The sequence below is a fragment of the Ylistrum balloti genome, unplaced genomic scaffold (genome assembly GCF_031769215.1).
Source record: "Ylistrum balloti isolate Yb309-2 unplaced genomic scaffold, AGI_CSIRO_Ybal_v1 Utg369868, whole genome shotgun sequence".
NCBI lineage: Eukaryota > Metazoa > Mollusca > Bivalvia > Pectinida > Pectinidae > Ylistrum > Ylistrum balloti.
The window spans coordinates 933,147-955,918 of record NW_026782012.1 but is presented as its reverse complement, the minus strand read 5'-3'; the positions used below and the strand labels follow the sequence as shown (position 1 = coordinate 955,918).

At 34.9% G+C, this 22,772-nt stretch overlaps 2 protein-coding genes across 2 annotated transcripts in view; both read left to right on the top strand.

The window, feature by feature from the left end:
- The window catches only part of LOC132545962 (thioredoxin domain-containing protein 3 homolog), a 40,689-nt gene extending 36,045 nt beyond the window's left edge, over positions 1 to 4,644 (top strand). Inside the window, exons 25-30 of the mRNA XM_060209644.1 lie at positions 658 to 750; positions 2,902 to 2,931; positions 3,210 to 3,335; positions 3,765 to 3,851; positions 4,093 to 4,131; positions 4,561 to 4,644. Coding sequence (XP_060065627.1) covers positions 658 to 750; positions 2,902 to 2,931; positions 3,210 to 3,335; positions 3,765 to 3,851; positions 4,093 to 4,131; positions 4,561 to 4,571 — 386 coding nt within the window. The 3' untranslated portion in view covers positions 4,572 to 4,644. The remainder of the gene's footprint in view (positions 1 to 657; positions 751 to 2,901; positions 2,932 to 3,209; positions 3,336 to 3,764; positions 3,852 to 4,092; positions 4,132 to 4,560) is intronic.
- Positions 4,645 to 12,356: 7,712 nt separating this feature from the next.
- The window catches only part of LOC132545961 (low-density lipoprotein receptor-related protein 1-like), a 171,573-nt gene continuing 161,157 nt past the window's right edge, over positions 12,357 to 22,772 (top strand). The window contains exon 1 of the mRNA XM_060209643.1: positions 12,357 to 12,453. Within this exon, the coding sequence (XP_060065626.1) occupies positions 12,357 to 12,453 (97 nt within the window). The remainder of the gene's footprint in view (positions 12,454 to 22,772) is intronic.

The window sequence follows — 22,772 nt, the reverse complement described above, 5'->3', positions numbered from 1 at the left end:
CAGACTGTCTTTCAAGATGGTGAAGATGGTGATTAATCTATCCCTACGGTCTTTGTTAACAGGGATCAATGTAACCTTGTTTTCTTTATAGAATAGTGTCTAGGTTGCCCCTCAAATGGTCTTTTTAGACAGGGATCAATCTACTCCTCAGGCAATCTTTGACTACATGGATTAATCTAACCCTAATGGTGGTCTTAAAAGACAGGCATTAATCTGCTCCTCAGATGGTCTTTATAGGCAGGGATCAATCTGCCCCTATCTTTATTGACTTAGGTCACTCTCTACCTGGAAAAGTCTTCATCTTTACAGACAAGTGTCTCTTAACTCCACTTGTAATCATTTTTAACAAGGATCACTGATATCTGGGCTATATAAATATATTAAGCCCATAGTTCAAGTTTACAAACTGCCATTTTATTGCAAGGAAATTTTGATTTTCATATCTCTGATGTAAATTATAATTGTCAGTTAAAATTCCTGACAGTTGGAGGTGGACCAGTAAGTTTCTGACCTTTTCATGTGATTGGAAAGTTTGTCCTGTCTGTAATTCATTTTTTTTGTTGTCATTATAAACTAGGTATTTCAGTCCTGAAATTTCCAGAATTTTTCATGACAAAAGGCAGTTTAAATAATGTGTTGAATACACTGATGTTACAGAGGCTGAGACAGCCCAAACAGAGGAAGAGAAACCACAGGAGGAACAAAAGCCATCAGAAGAAGCTAAACCAACAGAGGAGGAAGCTCCTAAACGTAAGTACTTCAGCCTGCAGGAAATAAATTTGGGATTTTTATCTCACCAAGTTTTATCGGTAAAACAGAACAAGAAACCAGAGATTGAATCAATATGAAATTTGTGACTGATTTGTTCTGATTGATCATGTCCATCCTGGTACCCCCTACCCATCCTTCCCCCTCCCCAACCCCCCACCCACCCCCACCCCCTTTCCATCACTGCTGAACCTATGAAATACCAGTATGCCTGTAACTCTACTGTTTATTGAACGTTCCCTGAGGAATCCTTAGATTTTCACAAGAAAGCATTATTTCTTCTATTTGTAATGAAAAGAATATTTCACTAGCTTAATAAAAAATACCACACGAAGAATCTTTGGAAAAGCCATTTTTAATATTACATGCAGAATCCTTGATCAATTTAAAATGAAAATCTTTCCTAATTAAAAATCAATTATTTGAAGAAATTTTACTACTGGTGAACCTTTATTAATAAAAATATTCAATAAAGAAATCTTTGAAAATCCTTCCTGATAAATATCCTACTAGGGATTTTCATTGAAGAAACTTCTGAAATTTCTGTAACATTTTGACCTGATGAATCCTACAATGTGTTACCTTTTTTAATCTGATTAACCCTAACAGAGGAAGAGACTGCCCCTGAGGAGCCAGCTAAAACTGAAGGTTACAATCACATTATATAACTCACAAGTTTTTCTTTAACTTCTATACTAATTCATTTGACTTCTACCATAACTTGTGTGTCTGTGCAAGGTTAGATTGACTGTATGACCTTTAAATGTGACATTTGACCTACATACCCATATTACCACAACTTCTCTACACTTCAGCTTTTCGTGATTGTGGTCTGGGTAATACTGTGTTCTTGTGACTTTGGTAATACTGTGACCTTGTGACTTTGGTAATATTGTGTCCTTGTGACCTGGGTAATACTGTGACCCTGTGACCTTAGTAATACTGTGTCCTTGTGACCTGGGTAATACTGTGACCTTGTGACTTTGGTATTACTGTGACCTTGTGACTTTGGTAAGACTGACCTTGTGACCTGGATAATACTGTGACCTTGTGACTTTGGTAAAACTTTGTCATTAGACCTGGGTAATAGTGTCCTTCTGACCTAGGTAATACTGTGTCCTTGTTACCTTGGTAATACTATGTCCTTGTGACCTTGGTAATACTGTGTCCTTGGATCTGGGTAATACTGTGACCTTGGAACTGATTAATACTGTGTCCTTGTGACCTTGGTAATACTGTGTCCTTTTCACCAGGGTAATACCATGTAACAAAGAAACATTTGACCTATGACCTAATTGTAGCTAAATGACTTTTGTAACTATTTGACCTATTTACATTTTTTCTATGCAATGATTGGATATTAATTCTCTCAGTAACTGTATGTACATTTCATATGAGAGCTTGTCTACTTTAAATTAAAAAATATTACAAGTATTTGACAAAGTTATTCTTTCTACTAAATTAGTTCTTTCTTGGCTGCTTGGAATTTTCTTTGCTTAAAAGTGAAGTGAAATCAAATCTTCAAAATCATAAGAGGACATTTTTTAAAACACACTTGCCACAGTGCCACTCAAACAATAATTCCCTCCATACTTGTAGACCATCACTGATCAATAATGATCACCAGCATGATAATCGATATGATTTGGTCTGTGCTGTAAACTCTTTCGACTAAGTTGAAATCTAATTTATTTCTTGTTAAATTACAAACAGTTTTTTTCACTGACTATGGTTTTCACTAATATTATCTGCTGATTTTCACTAATACATTTTGCTTCAAGAGTTAATTTTCGCAACTCCATCATTGTTATCAGTGAAGTTATATTTGCGTATTTTCACTTAATTTTTTAGTTAACTTTTACCACAGGTTTTTGAGGAATTCTGCACTAAATTATCCTTTCCCACTTTCTCTTTTTTTACTTGCATTTCTGAATGTCAGTTGTGTTAAGTTATTTGAGAATAAATGTTAAAGGAATCACACTAAGTAAGCTGACATTTCCTCAGATCCAACCTCTGTGTAAACATGTGTTTGGGAAAGTCAAATACAAATAGAACTAGATATGTTGGATGTGAAAACTGAAAATAAAATACAACACCATATTGTAATTTCATATTTTACAATTTTTTGAACAGAAGAAGCTAAACCTGAGGAGGCAAAAACAGGTGAGTGCAAAAATATGTAATGGGTATATTTATATTGTCCCTGCCAAAATATAAACAAAACAAGTGAGCTATATCTGTCAGCTGTCTGGTCAAACTTAAACCAAGAGGCCTAGATAATAACATTTGACAACAGAGCTATCAAATTTGTTCAAATTAATGACTTTGACCTAATTTCAGATATTAATATCTTCTTGTGTTGTTACCTGTATCTGAATCAAAGATGCTATAAAACTTGTTTATTTACAAACATTTTTACATATTTTTTCTTGGATTTACAGAGGAAGAGGCTCCTAAAGAGGAAGAAAAGACAGAGGAAGCTCCTAAAGAAGAAGAAAAGAAGGAAGAAGAGGTAAAACAGGAAGAGGAAGCTCCCAAACCCTCTGAAGAGGAAGCAAAGCCAGAAGGTAGGTACTCACTCAAGGCACTCGGGGTGGGGTAAAGATTGACATCGGAAGGGATGAAGTTTGACAGAGGGAGGGGTGAGTGTATGTTGACAGGAAGGGGGTTGGGAGGAGGTCTGAAGGTTTACAGGGGGAATGTTAAAAGCGGGTGGGTTGAAGATTTACAGGGGGACAGGTGAATGTTGATAGTGGAGTGAATGTTGAAAAGGGAACAGATGCGGTTTGCATTGGGAAGGAGTAAAGTTGACAAGAGGTGAAGGTAAAGGTTTACTGGGAAGATGTAAAGGTTGATAAGGCATAGGATGAATGTTAACGTGGGGCGCAGTGAAAGGGTTTAGTTATAGAAGATAGATGATGGAGGTAATAAGACAACTAAGGTAAATGGACTTGAGACAGTTACAGTTATTGTATCTACCAATATTTACAATTCAGAGGCGACAAAAACAGAGGAACCAGAACAGCAGTCTGAAGAACCAGCAAAGACAGAAGAAGCAGCACCAGAAGAAGCCAAGACAGAAGGTAAAAACAGGTCACAGACATGTTCTAGAAATCTCACATACCTGCTAACTGTCTCTACTGTCAGTGGGAGTCTCACAATTCCCCACCACAATTTACACCTACTTTCAAAAGCTCCAACTTTAGAATGCTTACAGTTTCACTCAAGAAAAATCTCAAAACTTTTGTCTCATTGTGATGTAGATAAGTTCCACACTTTCACATGTTCTTGATGTTTTGACCTTTTGAATTTTCTATCCTTTAGGTGAAGAGGAGAAGAAAGAAGAGACCAAAGCTGAAGAAGGTAATAATCTGCAATAACAAACTGTTTAAATGGACAAATACGGTCATAGATAACATTTGATAGATGAACAGATCCAGATGTGATTTATACGATTATAATTCAAATAGGATGACCCATATAGTAATGTATATCTCAAACTTGTCACTTGCCTTCAAAGCTAATTTTTAATATCGTCTTTGACAAAATCCGTTACAATATGGCTATAGATGAAGAGCATTAGTTTGAAAGCATTCAGTTTGCTAAATTCATTTCAATTGTGTCACAACCATAAAGTAATTCCAAAAGTAGCAATTTGAGTTAAAATACTGGAAATTTCCTTTATATTTTCATGATCCTTCTTAGCACTGTTACTTTCATCATGATTTGATGAAGACTTGAATATATTATAAAAAAAACACATACTATCAGTAATTTGATATTATTTCACAGGTGCAGCATAAATAAGGATGTCAAATTGTGATCTAAAGAAAGAATTGGACCAAAAGATGATTCATTACAATCAAAAACTTCCACCATGGATTTCATCTGGATTTGTAGTCATTGTCAAAATATTTTGTGATGATAACACTGTTAAGTTCCTATCCTGTGGTCTCAAACTTTATCTCCATTCCAATGGCATCATGGGAAGAGGAAGTGACATCATTGGAAAAGGAAATGACATCATGATCATGTGATATACATAGATGATACTGGTGGTCAGGATTTGAAAAACACATATCTGTGATAAGCTGCACTTGAGTGTGTGCCTTCGAATATCATGTGTCAACTATTTTAAAATATGCTTATTGAATTTAATTGCCAGCGATTTCCGTCCAAATTTTATCTGTTTACACTATGTATGCACATATGAAATATATACTACCCATCTGCATTATCTAAGTTTACATTCCACCAGTAAGCTGGCTGTCCCTCATTTATACTTGTTACATATTATAATAAAATATTGGTGATTTTTTTTTTATTTATTAAAATAAAATTTGAACATGCGTTAAAAGTATTGTTATGTTTTCACTGATCAAGCCCCTAGATCTGTGCTGACTTGTTTTGTTTTTCGTACACTAATTGTTCAGACCCTGGAATCATAAAACAATCTTAAGTCTAATTGAGGTAAAATGTCTTGCCCCGAGTCCTTGCACTGACATTGAAATGAAAGCAGATGTTCTGGTATCCAATGTCATCCAAACAACCAAGGTTTTATGACAACAGTGTCCATGGATCCTGGTCCAATGACCTGTATTTTATAGTGTCATAACTCTGAAATGTCCTCACACAATGATAGTATCGTGGCACCCTACTGTTACATTAAATACTGACAACAGTCGAACTGGTCCTTTCCATTAGCCTATTTCAACTTCCGCTCAAGCGGAGAGTTTCACCTACAAATCCTATAGACTTTGGTTTGTCTTGGTCTGGGGACAGAACCCCAAACCTTCCTCACTCCGGTTAACGCCCAGAAAGTCCAAAATTACCATTTCACCATGTGAGACAGTAAGGGAGAAAGGAAAAGACAAATATTGCAGACGCTTTTACGATGCAATGGGGACAGCAGGTAAAATTCTAACGACCTACCTAGGCGACCGTAGATGACTCCAGCCTTAGTGCATGATGCAGTTCTCTCAGTCTGCCAGGAATACATGTAATTTTTTGCTAAATAAAAGAAATCATGAATTCCCAATTCCTATTCAGCAGAATACGTAGGTAATAAACAACTTGCCAACAATGATTAGGTTACTCTGTCAGAATCCAAGTCATCCAAATAAAAACAGATCGTGATTTCTTATAACATAAGACAAGCTTATCAAAACAGCAAGGCGAGGCTGATAAATTCTCGTCTAAGTTTGATTTGTTGGAGATAAAAGCTGGTAGTTTGATCGGGTGTTGTGTCTTGTTACTAGAATGCGATGGCATTATCAAACGGCTATCATTATATACCATCATCATTTGACAGCTGGCGTAAGGAATAAAAACGCCCTACTAAAACGATACAATAAGATTATCCACGTTCGAAATCAGTGCTGACTCAAAATTTATTATGTGTTTGTAGTTATTGATGCAAGAAAAAATTCAGGGAGAATAAGACGACGGTGTTTCGGAAGAATAAGCGTCCTCTGCTTCTTCGAGAATTTAGGCAATTTGTCACAAATCCATTACTGAAAACTATTACAGAAATCCCTCCAATATAGAATTCACCAATCACACTAACGAACACAAACTTTCCTGTAATTTTCATCAGTTACTGAAATCTATTACATAAAACCCTCCAATATAGAATCCACCAGTCACATTAACGGCCAAAAACGTTCCTGTAGTCTTCAACAGTTGCTGAAATCTAATACCGAATTGCCTTAGATTTTATCAGCATCGACTTGAAAACACCACAGGATATTCATGTCGTAAACCAGACACTTTAACATCATACAGAAGTATGTTACTAGCTGGACACTAGAGGATATAAACACTCGCAGCCATGCTCACTGATCGAAGTAAACGTTTCAAAACTGAATCCATAGTGCTCGATATGAACGCCAGATATTAACTCACAATACAACATTTTACCTCAGAAAGGACTACCTACTAGCAGAACAAACCATCAAGCTGGATATCCATTGATACCAGAACACAATGTCAAGGCGAATTACATAGATCTGATGTAAAATTGTCTGTGATTATGATTGATGATGGCAAGAAAATACTATTAATTGCATTCAAAGTCCCATAGGAGTTGATGACGTTACAAACAGGTACACAGATCTGACATCTCATCCGAGCTTCCAAATGCTCGACAGTCTGTAAACCTAACCATCCGGAAGACCGAATGATTTTTATGAGAACGAAGATGTCCGGGTTCACGGTATATCAGCAACATTTCGGCACAGCTATGATCATCATTCGAATTAATGTTATTGTGGTAAGTTTGTTCAAATAGTTTCAAAAGTACAAAATTCGTATGTGTTCATCTTAATCAGAGACGTATATATCACATTGTGATATATACGTCTCTGTCTTAATTGACCTCAACGAAGGTAATCATGGAATGGCCGCTGAACAATTAATCTCAACCTTCAGGGAAAGATTATTGAATTGCAAAACACTCAGCGAGCCTCGTGTTTGTCAAAAAAATATGAAGGAACTATGAACACGTCGGTCAACACAGAAAAATGCACATGGACGTATCTGTAATTCAAGGAGCTTGGCGTGATATTACTCTTATCAATAGGCGTGACCAGATTAATAGTACCATTAAACACAATATTAGCAAATGACGTCATAGAGATAAAAGGGAATACTTGGAAACAATCCAATAATTAAGGAAGAAACAAAAGAATAACCATGAAACTGAGGAACGAAATGACCCAAAAGGTCACCGTGTCTTTTTTAATTTGTAGACACAGTGTGTAAGTGTACAAAATATCTGGATTTTGACATTTTTTTTCTGTATTTCGGAGCTAAAATATGCTACATATTCTTGATTCCATATATGAACCACATCATGCAGTTGTTGCGTTGTTTTTTTTTTTTTTGTTTTTTTGTCACGGTTCTTTTGTCAGATGAAGATGAGCATTGTTTCCATTACTGCAGTGTTACAAGTATTGTAATCAACATCAAATAACAAGACTACATACCAACGTACTAAATGACCACACGAAATCCTCGTATTCTAATTACAGTCAACATTGGCTTATACAACTAAGGGACATAACTCTTGAGATCTAGTTTAGAGTTAACACATAAATTTGTATAAAATGAAATTTAAAAAATTCTACAACGATTGCCAAAACAGACATTTCAATTTATTAAAAATGAAAATGTGCTTCTGCATAATGTGATGTGCATACTTAGATATAATTGTGTAATAGCGTTATCGTGACGTACATATTATATATATACACACGCGTGTTACTACATATATTGACTTTATATTGCACCTGTTCGCGAAGTCTGATGCTCTACCAGCTGAGCAAACACCCATTCCTCCCTCCTCTCATTTCTCTTTAAAATTATTCACAGAAAATACGATGAGTCGATATATCTGTCCTCTTTCTAAACAACATTTCAAACATATTTAACGAACCACAATATCATATTTCGCTATTCTACTAAGTATTTTCTGATAGTGATGCGTGACGTGTATTTGGTTCAGAAATACAATAAAAACAACATGAGCTATTTTTTCTTAAATGAAGCCAACATTACACACAGTAAAGAAATGACTATAGATATTTTAAAAAATACCAGCAACATTTATATTTTTCTTTGAGTGTGCATTTAACACACAATTTAAACATAGCTATATATTAATATAAACTCTTAAGTTAATCGCTCGTTACTGACCATGAGCTTTATATTAATCATTTTGTCTTTGTCCATGGATGATATGAATGTATATATCAAACACTGGCCTCTTTTTGAATAGTTTATATATTATATGACCCGCCATACGTTTGTATTCGGTATTTGTGCATTAGATTTACTACTTCGCTCTTTAATTTACTCTGAAACTAAAAAAAATAAATAAAATTTAAATACGAAGATAGTGTAATCAAATACTGAATATAAGGATAACAAAATATGATAATTATTAGCTCACGAACTCGATATACTTCGATCGGTAACTGATCTGTAACGAACTGTGAAAATAAATAGATAATCGTTTAAGAGTACGTCACGCTTATCTGAAAACTACAGAAATATATTTTATAATGAACACTCAGTATCCGGTGATTCTAATTACCAGACTTATCTCCGTTAAGATGGCGATCTGGTCTCCCTTCCGATCGCCAAATGGTATTTTGTCTACGCTTTGTGTCTTCTGCCAAGTCTGTATTTGTCCTACCTAACCCATACATCATTACAGTCCAAAGTAAACTGGCCTAGAAGCTTGTATCAACAGTAAGTTTACTCCAACCCAGGTGACGTGAACTGTCATTGGGACCTTTCCAGGAACCATTTGTACTCTGCATACGTCTCTTCTGCGTGGCTTCGAGAGATGCATCCCAAAAATATTATTTTTCTTAAACACAATATTTGAAAATGCCTGATTCTTGTGACACATGAAACACTGATCTAGAGTCTTACACTATCATACGTTAGATTTTTTTTACTTGTTAAAGTATTGCATGTATTGTACAGATCACAAAAACTGCTAGATATAACTATGACGTCACTGTAAAACAATGGCTTTATATTCTGACGTCATAGCAACATCTTTTTATAAAGTTTTGAAATAATATCTATTAGATCTGATTCTATAAAATAATAATAATGCAACATCTATTACTATGTCGAAAATTCTCAAACGTAACCAAATCGATAAATATAATTAGGATGTTACCGAAATGTAACTGGTGTTTAGTTACGTCAACTTCATCATGAGTGAGTAAACGAACTACGTATTGTAAATGTTTGGTTATCTCTATCGAGAGTTGATTAAGTGAACTGCATTTTGTGTTGAGTGAACTTTATCGTGGGTTAATTAGGTGAATTGCATCTTGTGTTAAGTAAACTTTATCGAGGGTTAGTTAAGTGAACAGCATTTTGTATTGAGTGAACTTTATCGAGGGTTAATTAGGTGAAGTGCATTTTGTGTTAAGTAAACTTTATCGAGGGTTAGTTAAGTGAACTGCATTTTGTGTTGAGTGAACTTTATCGAGGGTTAATTAGGTGAATTGCATCTTGTGTTAAGTAAACTTTATCGAGGGTTAGTTAAGTGAACTGCATCTTGTGTTAAGTAAACTTTATCGAGGGTTAGTTAAGTGAACAGCATTTTGTATTGAGTGAACTTTATCGAGGGTTAATTAGGTGAAGTGCATTTTGTGTTGGGTGAATTTTATCGAGGGTTAGTTAAGTGAACTGCATTTTGTGTTAAATAAACTTTACCGAGAGTAAGTTAAGTGAACTGCATTTTGTGTTACTTTACGAGGGTTAATTATTTTGTGTGGAATGAAATTAAATGAACTATATTCCGTGTTTATAGACTTTTTCGCGGGTACTTAAGTAAACAATATATTGTGCTTTCAGCATTAAATCGAGGGGTTGTTAAGTGATCTGCATTATTTGTTTCATAAAGAAGAAACACAGTATAACGAGCAATGAGCCGAGTTGTTTTTCGACTGTCGTTCTCTACATCGTTAACATCACTGATAAACCATTGAAGTGGACCTGATTTGGTTTTTATTTTGAAATGTTTCGATAGTAATTTCGGACATTATTTACGATAAGGATAGATTTGATTATGTCATGTGTTGTTTGTCACACTTGACTGATAAAGGTGCCAGATTGTAATCACTGAAAATTATCAACTAAATTGTGTTACATGTATATATTTATATAAAAATCTCTTTTTGCCATAGATATGAAAACTACACGAAACTTGATATATTGAGAGAACCAATTATATTGTGCTGAAGTTATCTTTTTCTATTTATTGTAATAATGACATCAATATCAAATTTAGAAAGAATTCATGGATTTCCCGGATTGAGCACTAAGGAGAAAGCACTGTGTAGCAACTCTCTATAATTGCGATGACGCTGACCTTCGATTTTCTAACTTGTTTTCGGGAGCATGCACTTTCAGAAAAGACTTAAAGCTAATCTAGATTTATGTAACGGATATCGATATTCTGTTGATCGTGAAGAAACCTTGACATTTATTATCTCAGTAAATCTTCAAAACAGCTTCAACATCCCGTCATCACTCAATACGAGACAGCCAACGTAATTATGAGTCTATAAATGCCACAGGTCCAACTGTATTGTGAAGTCACAATGCTCTTAAATGCTGTTACCTTATTCGGTTGTTCCAATTATTGGTCTTACTCCAGGAGATTTGTTGCCATTGTCCAAAAAGTTTTTGCAGTGTAAATGCAACCCTGGTACACAGTATAATACTTTGTTAGAGAAAACTTCTTTTGGGTGTAAGGCTAGCTTGTACAGATGTGGCGGGCTCGATTTTACCAGGAAACATTGAAGTATATTATGATCTGTGTTACATTGGCGCCTGGATCTCACAAGCATCGCTGTAACTCCTTTGTGCATAAATAATGCAAAACATACAATCAACAAGCTTTCTATATAGTCTTAGCAATATATTGACCAGGGTCAGAACAAGTACAAAATGAACAAACACGATTCCTTCTGTCTCAAGTATTATGTTGCAGACAACAAATCGTCACAGTAAAAAATGAACTTTTCACAAATGAAAGTATTGAGACCTTAAATTCCTGAAAATGTAAATACTTCAAAAGAATGTGTTTTAAATGTCAGTTTGGCAGTGAGAAATTGCGGCTCCAAATAATACAATTCAAAGAGAGTTATCCAATTAAAAATATACTAACTTTTCCTTCCACACATCTCGTAATATATTTGTATGATTGATTTAAGAATAAAAAATATTCATGCAGAGGTCTCGGGTTCGAACCCTAGAAGAGATATTGACATAAAAGTAATTAAATAACAAGAATAATGAAATATTTTCCTACTATCGATAGTTGGTCTCTTTGCAAGATATTCGTCTGGCAAATCTTCCAGTGGGTCACTTAGAATTACAAATAAATTATACCGATAATTTCATTCAGAGCGCACTCTATAGTTTATTGTCAACGTGAATTGAAAAAAACGACTTTGAGTCTCTGGTTAAGCCTTAAAGTCCACAGTGATGTGTCTGTTCATTAGAAAAACGTCATGTAGCTTTACCTGTGATTATTCTAACGTGTAAAGAGGTTCCTTTGAACTATGAGACTATTATATTCCTTTCCTGGTGTGAATTAAGAATTAAAATCCATGTAGATTTAGCGGTTTAGATATGTTATATAACTATTTCTAAAAATAACTTGTCTAAGTATGTCTTGTGCATTTATCTTCCCAGCTTAATTCAGCATTGATCGCTTGTTTGCTCTGTTACTTATTACACATTTTACATAACATTAAATCATTTCACGATTTGAAACCTTGTCGTTCCGTTTCAAGGGGGGCTACCCTAGATTGCTGAACATGAGAATCTACTGTGTGCTATATTTAGGCCTCCAGTGTGACGTCACGATAATTCTCCTGTTTTCATTGACTGAGCGAGAGATTTCCCGTATTTCTAAGTGAACCGCGGAACACGTCGGACATGCACATGGCTTCTGTTGGATTTTAAACAAATATGTTCTTACGGCAGTGTTATTGAATGTACTGAGTTGTGGTGATATATTGTTTACGTTTGGAGGACCTATTCCGCCAAAGATGCGGAGGATGATCCGTGGAAACAGGCCGATCGGCTCCAAATTGTTGTTATTCCTAGCGGTGTTCTGTCTGCTAGCATTGTCACCCTCAGCTCAAGGTAAGAGTTAAAACAGGGCTCGCCCAGGGACGGTGTGATAACTAGTATCGGCATTTCACGGCGATGTGTGTCACAAATATTGCATACCATATTATTTTCACTTTCTCTTGATTATGTAAACTTGCTGTTTCGTAGAAACCCCATGACAGCGAGAAAGGTCATTTGTCAAACGTGCGAGATACTCCCGCAGGTGCCCCCAGAATGACCCCTCTCAAACTAATTTTCGATTTCGCTCTTGGTTGAGTGACTTTGAACCTAATTTATAGATATTTGCATGTCTATTTATCCCCGTTTAAGTTAATCCCTATATATTACGACCATGATAAACATGTGTGTTAAAATCTAATCAGTCAGATTGTTGTAAACAAAGTTTGAGACGAGTACGAATATTTCGTCCTTACGAAAGTCGTCGTACAGGTGTGTTATAACTCCCGACAGGGGAGGGGGTCTGTTTACACCTGTACAATCGGGTGCTAAGTGACGTAATATATCCAATTAGGAGGCAATCAATATGTAACGGTATTTCCGTTAAGTCGGCTTTTCGTGGGCTTTAAGAAGATGTGTGGTAGATTTAGGATTTGCACACCTGTCATTTTAGTGTATACACCTGTCTTGCACCTATATACCAGATAAAATGGCGGACAGACCTAGTCACATGACAGCAAAGTTTTAGGGATCGTTTATAACATATTTGTTCCAGAGTTTTGGTTTAATAAGAATATTTTAGGCAGTGGCCTTGTTCTGAAGTATTTTGGACTGATTGTAATAAGTTTGCCCACAATGTCCTACCTTCACACACCTGTAGAGTGTGACCTAGTGGTGTGTACAAACCACGATAAACTGGGACCCCTCCCAAGAAATTATCTTCATAAAAGAATGTCTTTATCGTAAACTCATCGTTGTATGATAATGTTATTTAAAAATCAATTTGTTTTGGTTGATATAGGTTGACATAATTTGAATAATACCTAAATAGTTGATTGTTTTTTTTTCAATTATTCTGTCAATTAAACAAGGCAGCTCTATATATATACACATATAGATATTGTTATGAAATATGGGTTATGAAACGTTTTTAAAATTTTGTAGAAATATAGCATTCAGGCCGTTTTAATTACTAGCTTTCATATTTATTAGCATTTGGAGTGTGTGACTTTCCACACTTGTACTATACACTCCTTTTATGATTTAAATACCCATCATGAAACAGCTTGAAAGGTTTCATAACCAGTGTATATTAGCACAGATATTTCAAATGGTTTACAATAGTTTGTTTCATTGTAAAGGTTCATTTTATTGCACATTTACTTTTTGGTCGATGCCAATTAGTTTTGAACATCTATGGACATAGTCACATTCAGGGATTAAATTAGACAAATCCTACAGTAATAAAAGAGGACAGAATCCCCAAGCGATATGTTTTCCCCTTAATATAAACAAACTTATTTTCAAGAAAATTTACTGAAAGCATGGGAAATTTACCAGAAATATTGTGAAAATGTTCCCTAAAACAGAGCTAATTAGTATTAATTTACTTAACATAATTTCGAATCATGCAGTCATGAAAATAAAATCAGTCTAACCCCAGCATTGTCATATTTTCTTCATGTAATATTCATGTACTCGTATGTAAAAACATTTTAACACAATCCCTCTTTTGAATTCTGACCAGAAAAGCTGTCAGAAATTTCTCAATTTCTCCTGATAGCCCAAAACTCCCCTTTTTCCACTAAAGGTAGTATTCCCTTAATTCTAGATTAACCAAAGACGTTGAACATGTTCAAAATTTAAGCCTTGAAAAAACATATTTCTAGATGGTGAGACAAATTTTGTGAGACAGACTTTTGGAGACAAACTGTTGAAACACCAAATTTAATGCTTTTCTTGTTGTTGGAATGTCTTTGATATTTAGTCTTAAATAAAAGATTATCAAATAATGAATGAATTGAGCTATAAAGTTGAGTCTAAAAATTGCTAGATGAATATTGAGAACATTATGTCACGGCCTCTTTTTAGTTTACGGTTTATATACCTTTGTAATAATCCTATTGAAAAAAGGCATTACAAAAAATATTGTCTGTGTCCTGCGTAATACCCAAAATACAGCCCCTATTTTTTGTGCCTTACTCTAAACTTTGTATTATTGTTCATATACTGAAGAAAGCAGTGGTCAAGTCATAATTATAATCAAATGAGATAAAATTGTTTGCCTGCATTGCACCTATACTTATTATCAATTTTGGAAGCTTGTAACAGGAAACATACAATTTTTTGTTTGGCCTAAGCATTCCTATAGATCTATATGTGCACTTTAAAATAAAAAACATTGATCGATGAGATTTTTTATGCCTAAAATTATACAATAGGTTCCGAAAATTTTAACGTTATTTAATAAGTCAACGTTCTCACAGAAATGAAATGAAACCATTAAGATGGTATGGAATTCAATTTGAAGCAAAAATTTTTTAGTTGATATTCTATGTTTACAACACAGAAAGGAAATTTAACTGGCTTGCAACTCTCAGTTTGAAGCTAAATTTTGTAAACAGTATGCTGGTATCATTTTGAGACACATGTTGTGTGGACCTTGTGTACTCATTCGTGTTGGCGTCGAGTTGTACAATACCTAGTAAACTAGGCTTTAGCTGTTCGCTGTTTACTCTCAATCAATATAAATTGTAGAACACTTGAGAGCACAAACAAAACCACATGCCTAATTAATGAAGGTTACGGTCAATTATTTGTTTGAATAAATTTGAATCTTACTGTTGCTGCTAAGACAGTCTTCTTCTTTGGACACAATTACACTGACAAATTCAGGAGTTATACATTTTTTGTTCTAGGGTGCTATGCAAATAGGTATGACAACGATAAGGGTATCTAAGTTTAGGAGGCCCTGATGTTGTGCTCATTTCTGGTTTAAACATAATTTTATTTTATATTGACGTATATTAAACAAGTACACTCTTGATGTAAAATTGGAGCTGGCAAAAGGATTAAAAATCTTATCATCTCCGGTGAAATGTAATTAATATTTAGGAGTACTTCAGCATACTGTTTAATTCGCATGTGTTTGAAATTCATTTAACATTTCATAACAACACTGACCATTCAATGTAAACCATATATCATAGGTAGGTGTAATAAAGTGAAAGGAAGGAAAACAGAAAGCCCCTAAAGTTCACAAGACTATAAAATGTACCATTATACTTGGTCAAATAGGAACGTGCTCAGATCTTGTGACAGATGGTCAATCGACCTTAAGGAAGTTCTGACCTGATTATGTATATGCTTATTAAGTGATAATTGTTTAAAAGAAAAAAAAAATATTAACTCCAGTTCTCTATTGTTGTTTATCTCCTGTTTTTAGGTCACCTGAGACAAAGTCTCATGATGACTTATATATTGCGATCACCTTTGTCTGGTGTTGTGCGTTTGTAAACTTTTAACATTTTCAACTTCTTCTCAAAAACCCCTAAACCGAATTCAATGAAATTTTGCAGAGAGATTCGCTTGCCTAAGATGAACCAAAATAGTGACTATTACAGAGCCAAAATTGTCAAATTATCTCAAATTTTAAAAATCTTCTTCCCAACACCTAGATATGGTAGAATGAAATGCTCTTCAATGACAGAAGCGTCTTAAGTTGCCATACCATAAACGTGAATTTCATGGCCCCAGGGTCTCCTCTTTCCCTGTGAGGAAGGCGTAAATTTTTCTGTCGTTTATGGAAAAATAATTCTGTACCTGTAATACTATTTTGTTGGTTATTCTCATACCTGTGATGTTAAAAATACCTGTAATACTGTTGCTTCATCTCATACCTGTGATGTTGAAAATACCTGTAATACTGTTGCTTCGTCTCATACCTGTGATGTTGAAAATACCTGTAATACTGTTGCTTCGTCTCATACCTGTGATGTTGAAAATACCTGTAATACTATTTTGTCAATAATAATGGCCTACCTATTATGTTATGTGTATAACCAGTTTCTTGGTTCAACTTGTACTGAATATAGATTTGGCATGTTACGTGTATGGTCAGCTGGTAACAAGATACTTAGCTTTACCTTTTCATCACTTATAGATCGATTACACAATGTGCTCCTGTTGTTTGTTTAGGTGTAAATATTGACATTATCTAGGTTGTCTTTTCTGATAATACTAGGATTGACATCAAAATGATGGTCACAGATAGAAGCCTGTAGACTATTGTAGTACTTATTGATCTGTGTGGTGGTTGATGTATGGAACCAGGACATCAGGGTAATTAATGAAGTAATCGGGATGGTCACATCCCATTCAATAATGACATACACTGTATATATAACACAATATATACCTTCAGTATGGACAAGGACCTGCTAAACCTACTTTTACTTTCACTTTCAACAAAAGATATCTTTAAAGTTGTTTTTCCTTGTGTTATTGGAAGTTAAACCATACATGAGCTTAGAATAAGCTGTAGTGTTATTCAGCTATAGAATAAGTTTAATGTTATTTGGTGGTAGAATAAGTTTAGTGTTATTTGGTGGTAGAATAAGTTTAGTATTATTTGGTGGTAGAATAAGCTGTAGTGTTATTTGGTGGTAGAATAAGTTTAGTGTTATTTGGTGGTAGAATAATTTTAGTGTTATTTGGTGATAGAATAAACCGTAGTGTTATTTGCTGGTAGAATATGTTTAATGTTATTCGATGGTAGAATAAGTTTAATGTTATTTGGTGGTAGAATAAACTGTAGTGTTATTTGGTGGTAGAATAAGTTTAGTGTTATTTGGTGGTAGAATAAGTTTATGTTATTTGGTGGTAGAATGAGCTGTAGTGTTATTTGGTGTTAGAATAAGTTTAGTGTTATTTTGTGGTAGAATCAGCTGTAGTGTTATTTGGTGGTAGAATAAGTTTAGTGTTATTTGGTGGTAGAATAAATGGTAGTGTTATTTGCTGGTAGAATATGTTTAGTGTTATTTGGTGGTAGAATAAGTTTAGTGTTATTTGGTGGTAGAATGAGCTGTAGTGTTATTTGGTGTTAGAATAAGTTTAGTGTTATTTGGTGATAGAATAAGTTTTATGTTATTTGGTGGTAGAATAAGTTTAATACTATTTGGCGGTAGAATAAGTTCCATGTTATTTGGTAGAAAAGTTGCAATGATATTTGATACTAGAATAAGCTTAAAAGTAGTGTTATTTGGTAGTAGAATAATTTTAGTGTTATTTGGTGGTAGAATAATTTTAGTGTTATTTGGTGATAGAATAAGTTTTATGTTATTTGGTGGTAGAATAAGTTTAATACTATTTGGCGGTAGAATAAGTTCCATGTTATATGGTAGAAAAGTTGCAATGATATTTGATACTAGAATAAGCTTAAAAGTAGTGTTATTTGGTAGTAGAATAATTTTAGTGTTATTTGGTGATAGAATAAGTTTTATGTTATTTGGTGGTAGAATAAGTTTAATACTATTTGGCGGTAGAATAAGTTCCATGTTATTTGGTAGAAAAGTTGCAATGATATTTGATACTAGAATAAGCTTAAAAGTAGTGTTATTTGGTAGTAGAGTAAAGTGTTATTTGGAAGTAGAATAAGTTTAATGTTACCAGGAAGTAGAACTCGTTTAGTGTTATTTTGTTGTATAATAAGCTAAAGTGTTATTTGGATGTGGAATAAGTATAACCTTACCTGGAAGTAGAACGAGTTTAGTGTTATCTGTTATAATGGATTATAGTGTTATTTTACATCTAATCATATAGTCGAGTTCATTGTCCTGATCAATAATGAATCATTCGTTCATGATTTGGCACATCTTTTAATAATAAATGAGAATTTTAGAGGTTGATATAGACAAACGCTCTTTTGAAAACTTGTTAAAATACGGTGTGCATGCTATGCATCATTTTGTGCATCGATGTATGGCTCTAAATTTAATTAAGAGAAAAGTTATGCTGTAGAGGAAATTTGTAGGATATAATGATTGATCCTGCTGTTCTTACGTAACACTGCACTGGGGATCTGACAAAAGTATTCCACTCTGCCACCTGCTTTACCACAATGTATAAGCCATGATATCATTTACAACTATCATATTTTACAAAATTGATCAGGAAAAAGTTACCGTATTTTATCAAAAATTGAAATAATCACAGATTTTAAAACATAATTAAAAATCTGTCTTTGAAACTGTTATTCTTAACAACCTTTGATAATACACAGACTTCACATAAGTTTGACTATAACAAAAACAAAACAATTCTGCTTTGGTGATGTGTAGAATCTGACTTGTAGCTGGAGGCAATGTTGTGACAGAATTATCCTGTTTTTTGCTAATTTATTCAGATTTAATTCAATTGTAGAATTTCATATACAGCACAACATTATGTACATGTTTTTAGTATTATCTGTCACTGCGAACAAATTTTCACTGGAGAAAATTTTAATCCTTTTTGATACAGATAATAGCCTTAAGGATAGCAAACCAACAATTTGCAATTAAATGAGTTCTTTCTGACAAATTGTCTGATAAAACGTTTTTCCTCATGTGTAGGGAGGAGATTCGTCAGGTAGCATATGAAAAATCATTTAGGAGAATACGTCAATAAATTTCAATTTACAACAGTACAGCTTGTGCTCATCCTATGATTTCTATAGATTGAAAAAAAAAACCCAACATGGCCATTCATCATGTATATAAACAAACAAATCATACAATTGTCTGTTGCTTACCTACATCTGTCCATTACAAGAATCTTCAGATAATTTTGTGTTAAAAGATATTTATAAATAGATATAAAAAAATGATAACTAAATATGCCTCTGTGTACTTATGATGTTGACTGTATGTACCTATTGGGATGTTGACTGTATGTCCCTGTTGGGATGTTGACTGTATGTACCTGTTGGGATGTTGACTGTATGTACCTGTTGGGATGTTGACTGTATGTACCTGTTGGGATGTTGACTGTATGTACCTGTTGGGATGTTGACTGTATGTACCTGTTGGGATGTTGACTGTATGTACCTGTTGGGATGTTGACTGTATGTATGTTGACTGTATGTACCTGTTGGGATGTTGACTGTATGTACCTGGGATGTTGACTGTTGGGATGTTGACTGTATGTACCTGTTGGGATGTTGACTGTATGTACCTGTTGTGATGTTGACTGTATGTACCTGTTGGGATGTTGACTGTATGTACCTGTTGGGATGTTGACTGTATGTACCTGTTGGGGTGTTGACTGTATGTACCTGTTGGGATGTTGACTGTATGTACCTGTTGGGATGTTGACTGTATGTACCTGTTGGGATGTTGACTGTTGGGATGTTGACTGTATGTACCTGTTGGGATGTTGACTGTATGTACCTGTTGGGATGTTGACTGTATGTACCTGTTGGGATGTTGACTTTATGTACCTCTTGGGATGTTGACTGTATGTCCCTGTTGGGATGTTGACTGTATGTACCTGTTGGGATGTTGACTGTATGTACCTGTTGGGATGTTGACTGTATGTACCTGTTGGGATGTTGACTGTTGGTTGGGATGTTGACTGTATGTACCTGTTGGGATGTTGACTGTATGTACCTGTTGGGATGTTGACTGTATGTACCTGTTGGGATGTTGACTGTATGTATCTGTTGGGATGTTGACTGTTGGGATGTTGACTGTATGTACCTGTTGGGATGTTGACTGTATGTACCTGTTGGGATGTTGACTGTATGTATCTGTTGGGATGTTGACTGTTGGGATGTTGACTGTATGTACCTGTTGGGATGTTGACTGTATGTACCTGTTGGGATGTTGACTGTTGGGATGTTGACTGTATGTACCTGTTGGGATGTTGACTGTATGTACCTGTTGGGATGTTGACTGTATGTACCTGTTGGGATGTCGACTGTATGTACCTGTAGGGGTGTTGACTGTATGTACCTGTTGGGATGTTGACTGTTGGGATGTTGACTGTATGTACCTGTTGGGATGTTGACTGTATGTACCTGTTGGGATGTTGACTGTATGTATCTGTTGGGATGTTGACTGTATGTACCTGTTGGGATGTTGACTGTATGTACCTGTTGGGATGTTGACTGTATGTACCTGTTGGGATGTTGACTGTATGTACCTGTTGAGATAACGACTGTTATACCTGTTGAGATAACGACTGTTATACCTGTTGAGATAACGACTATTATACCTGTTGAGATGACGACTGTTATACCTGTTGAGATGACGACTGTTATACCTGTTGAGATAACGACTGTTATACCTGTTGAGATGACGACTGTTATACCTGTCGAGATGACGACTGTTATACCTGTCGAGATGACGACTGTGATACCTGTCGAGATAACGACTGTTATACCTGTTGAGATGACGACTGTTATACCTGTCGAGATGACGACTGTTATACCTGTTGAGATAACGACTGTTATACCTGTTGAGATGACGACTGTTATACCTGTCGAGATGACGACTGTGATACCTGTCGAGATAACGACTGTTATACCTGTTGAGATGACGACTGTTATACCTGTCGAGATGACAACTGTTATACCTGTCGAGATAACGACTGTTATAACTGTCAAGCTAACGACTGTTATACCTGTTGAGATAACGACTGTTATACCTGTTGAGATAACTACTATTATACCTGTGTGTGTCACATGTATATTAACGTGTTGAATTATTATTTACCTGATAACAGCTTATTCACACCTGTTGTCATTTTATTTATACAGTCAGATTTATTGTTCAGGTTTAGATACAGAAAAGTCAATGTGGATTTTACAACAGTAATAATATAATCTGTTCTCATGCATAAATAATGTGTAAAATTATTTGAAAATCCTCAGATACATCAATAAAGATTTCTTTACCAAAATGTAGGTATGGGCGGTGTTATACTAAGCCATAGATAAGATTGTGGTCATGACTAGCTTAATTGAGCTGAGAAAAGGTCTCTTCTCCTTTCCATAATCAGCAACTCTATTCCAACTGTTGGGGCCCATTCCATAATTATCCCTTCTTTCCTCTGCCCCCTGTTTTTCCACCACCTGTCCACTTCTACATTTTTCTTCCCCTTCCTACCCCAAGATCTCTTTTTCTTTCCCACTAAATCCCAAGTTATCCTTATCTAACTCATCATATTTCCTGTCCTTACCCTTACCACATTCTATTTCCCCATGTATCCACATTCATTTCCGCCTCCCCCCTCCCTGGACTCCTTCTCCCTCCCCCCCAATCTCTTCCCCTCAGTTATCTCCCCCTCCCACTACTGTCTCTTTGTCCTTTCCTGATTGATTGATACTCTTCGCTACCAATCCTAACACATCTGGCTTAGTGACAACCTTTATATAACAGGTCAATTTTAGGATAAAACCCTGAACTCATATGTAACACAAACCATGAACTACCTATAACCGGGAATATTTAGTCCTCCTGGGCCTGCTGTTGAACATGTGTATACATCCAGGTACACTCTATTGCCTAATGCTTCCAAAAGGTAGGGCACTAAGTTCAATCAGCAATATTATGTATGGCACTCAAAATAAAAAGTGATACACATTCTTAAATAAAAGCTTTTACAAATTTGTTTAACTTAAGAATTAAATTGAATACAAAATGTCCTAATCTGTTTGACATTTAATCTGTCTGAAACATCTTGACAGGTACAGGTAGGTTGGGATTAAAATGATCCGCCGTGCAGGAATAAAAAATAAAACAAAATATGCTTGTAAAGTAAGAAACATACCACCAGATTTATCTGATAGTGAGGTTATGTCTTGTGGTAAGTCCACCCGTAAACTTCAATAGAGTTACAGACTAGTGCGAGTTCATTGTCTTGACTTTTATACCATATAAAATTAAGGGTGAGTGTTAAACAGTGATAACTTTTTATCGAAATAGCTTCTGGAGCTAAATAAAGGAAAGATATGAGGTTACCATATGGGTACAAGTCTTTTCACTTAAACTATAGTTTACAATATTCAGAAAAAAAAGTTAATGGCGTCAGGTAGATACAAGATATATTAAAATTGCTGATACAGTTAAGTGTCTACTGTAAGTTAGGAGATCAGTTACAGTAATGCTTATTCAATACTTATTCAACAATAAGCCACGCCAGGTAATAAGCCCATACATATCTATTACTTTCCATTACCATTGAATTTTTTTATCATTGTCCTGTAATTACATAATAATGAGCAACTCCTGTAACTGTGAGCCATAGTTGAAATTTTGGCTCCCTGGGTCTTTTTCAGGATAAATACAGTACTCACGTAGCTCCTTTTAATTAATATGCAAATGGGTCACAAATACTTACATGCATCCAAAATC